General features: G+C 33.5%; 1 protein-coding gene across 1 annotated transcript in view; it reads right to left on the bottom strand.

Annotated features, from left to right (window-relative positions):
* LOC107744738 (protein tyrosine phosphatase receptor type M) overlaps positions 1–2980 on the bottom strand; it is a 182087-nt gene that overhangs the window by 104085 nt on the left and 75022 nt on the right. Inside the window, 1 exon segment of the mRNA XM_016558555.1 lies at positions 2751–2976. Within this exon segment, the coding sequence (XP_016414041.1) occupies positions 2751–2976 (226 nt within the window).

The raw sequence follows: 2980 nt of genomic DNA, 5'->3' as shown, positions 1-2980 counted from the left end.
AAACAAACACACACAGACACACACACACACACACAGACACACACACACAGACACACACACACACACACACAGAGACACACACAGACACACACACACAGACACACACAGACACACTCAAACAAACACAGACAGACACACTCACTCACTCACTCACACACACACACACACACTCGAGTTCTCCCTCTCTTGCACTGAAATAAAGGATCACCTTTTCATTAGCGTCAATTTGCATATAAAAAAGAGAGATGGCTGATAATTCTAATTTCCAATTAGACTGGAGTGTTGATAATGCATCCGTGAACAGCTGAAGCTCCGAGTCGAGCGTTTAATGCGACTCTGTCCTCACTTCACTTTTATTGCCTGCAAATTCAGCTTCTTCAACCACAGCCGGCCACATTAATGCACCACACTATATACATACAGTATATATATATATATATATATATATATATATATGGTTGTGTACCATGGTGATACCATGCTATTTTTTGCTTTAAAAGTACATTACTAATATATGTAATATAATCATCAAACATACCAAAAAGTAACTTAGTATTAGCACTATTATTACCAATTATATTATTTTGGTTTTTCAAAGTATCATGGAATTTTTAGATTTTTATAAAGATAGACCAGTGAGTTATATATAATACAATTTTTACGTATAGTTGATTATTTATTTAACCCATATTTTATATAGTTTTTATTTTTTTAATACATTTTTTTTTTGCACATTTTAACTATGGAAGTACTATTGTTTTTGGTCATGTACCATGGTTCATTAAAATAAATAAATAAATAAATAAATAAATATAAAATGTAAAAATAAATTTTTTAATACAATTATTTAATAATAATAATAATAATAATAATAATAAATTATTAAAGATTAATAAATTATGTAATAATAATTAATAATTAATTAATTAATAATAATAGATATTAATACATTAATAAAGATTATTATTATTATGAACACTAATTTATTATGAATATTAATTCTTAAACCTGTGAGTCAGGTTTGCTGGAGGGCGTATTGGGTGTTTTCTTAAAATGAATAAATGTGTTTTTAGAGGAGATTATTTATTAATAAGCATCAATGAAGAATCAAAAGCTCTGCAGATTCTCCACATTCAGCCGCTTGTGTTCGTTTGTTAAACGTATTCACTTCCTTCAGCTGTTACAGTTTTTTCAGCTGCTTTCACACTAAATCTTTCCTCGTCACACGGTTTCTGAAAGCTGACACTCAAACAGCAGAAGCACACACCAAATCTACAAAACTAGCAATTCTTGGATTGTGTGTAAAGTTTTGAAAAAAAGAGGCAAAGTTTTGAAAATGTGTGTGAGTAGCTGAAAAACACTGTAATAAACCCTGGTTCAGATCCACAGGTTCCTGCAGACGATCCTTCAACACCAGCACAGAAAAAATGAACTCTAAACCTGTTAATAAGCGTCTGAAAACAGCAGGCCATAATTTAAAGCATCCAGCGCGGTTGTTGTGAGACACTGAAGAAGCCAAATAAATGTGGAAGTTCTGAAAGGAAATAATTGGAGGAGGAGGAGTGTGTGAAGCGCTGAAGGTCAGTCCTGTTCTTCTGTGTCACCGGGGAGAACACAAACTGCTGCCTGTAATTGCTGGCGCTCTGCTAATTGGAAGCAATTAAAGATCAGCAGCATGCGACGTGAAGAACGCTGGACACGTTATTTTACAGCAACAAGCCCAAAACACAGCGCACTTGACCCGGAGCAGATCGCGATGATTCATCACAGCCACAGAAGATGCAGAAGTCTTCAGTTATTTACTCAAATCTAAAATCTCAAGTCTTTCAGTGAATTATCTTAATATCATTATTATTACATGTACTTACACACACAAACATGTATATGTGTATATATATATCTCATAACATTAAATGAAAATAACATAAAAATAATTCACTGAAACACCTTGAGTAAACAACCTACGACTCTTACGATTAAAATAGCAGATTTATTTAGATGTTATGCTTTTATATAATTTATTTTATATATAAATAACCTATTTTTTATTTATGCATTTATTTACATATTTATTTATTTTTAGAAATATTTTGTATAATATATATTTTTTAATATTAATATATTTTATATAGTACATAGTATATATATATATATATATATATATATATATAGCAATCAATGATAATGAAATGAAACATATAAATAAAAAAATTGTGCTGTTATTTTAATCACAAGAGTCTCAAGTCTTTATATATACATAAGTCTATACATACATATATGTGTATGTATGTATGTATGCATGTATATATATACTGTATATTGCTTATTTATATACATAATAAATGATATAAAAATATATAAATATGCTGTCATTTTAATTGCAAGACTATTAAGTGCATCAGAGTGAGAAAAAGTTCCACTTTAAGGGTGCGTTGCAATAAATAATAATAAAAAATGTAGTCTGGTTTCGTTGTAAAGGGCAGCGTTTAAATTATTCTCGGCTCACTGGCTGCTAATTACCTGCTTGAGTTTCTCTCATATAACGACTGCTTTTCTCCTTCAGAGACAATCACAGCTGCTGAAATAATATTTATGATTATAGTTACTCTTGTTTACCAGCACTAAAGTGCTAAAGTTGAGAGTTAGTGAGTGATTCCTCAGATGCTGCTGCTTTACTCCGTGATCAGGAGCATGCTGTCTGTCGATCACACAGTGAATCTGAAGCTGTGCGAGTGTTAGTGTGTCCTCACCCCGTTGGCTGTGCTGACGGCCTGATAGTAGACGCTGTAGCTCTTGTGTGGCAGCAGAGGAAGGTTCCAGTAGCTGTCGTAGGTGCGGTTGTCTCCGACGGTGAAGGGCAGCGGCGTCTGGATGCGAGCGGCTGGGAACTCTGCGGTGAAGTAATACTGAGAGTTCAGCACGGACGCGTTCTGGAAGTGGATGGGAATCGGGTAACAGCGCAGGATCTCAGCGGCTCTCC

Source organism: Sinocyclocheilus rhinocerous, unplaced genomic scaffold (genome assembly GCF_001515625.1).
Source record: "Sinocyclocheilus rhinocerous isolate Xijiao unplaced genomic scaffold, SAMN03320098_v1.1 scaffold1189, whole genome shotgun sequence".
Lineage (NCBI taxonomy): Eukaryota > Metazoa > Chordata > Actinopteri > Cypriniformes > Cyprinidae > Sinocyclocheilus > Sinocyclocheilus rhinocerous.
This window is presented reverse-complemented; position numbering and strand designations above follow the sequence as displayed.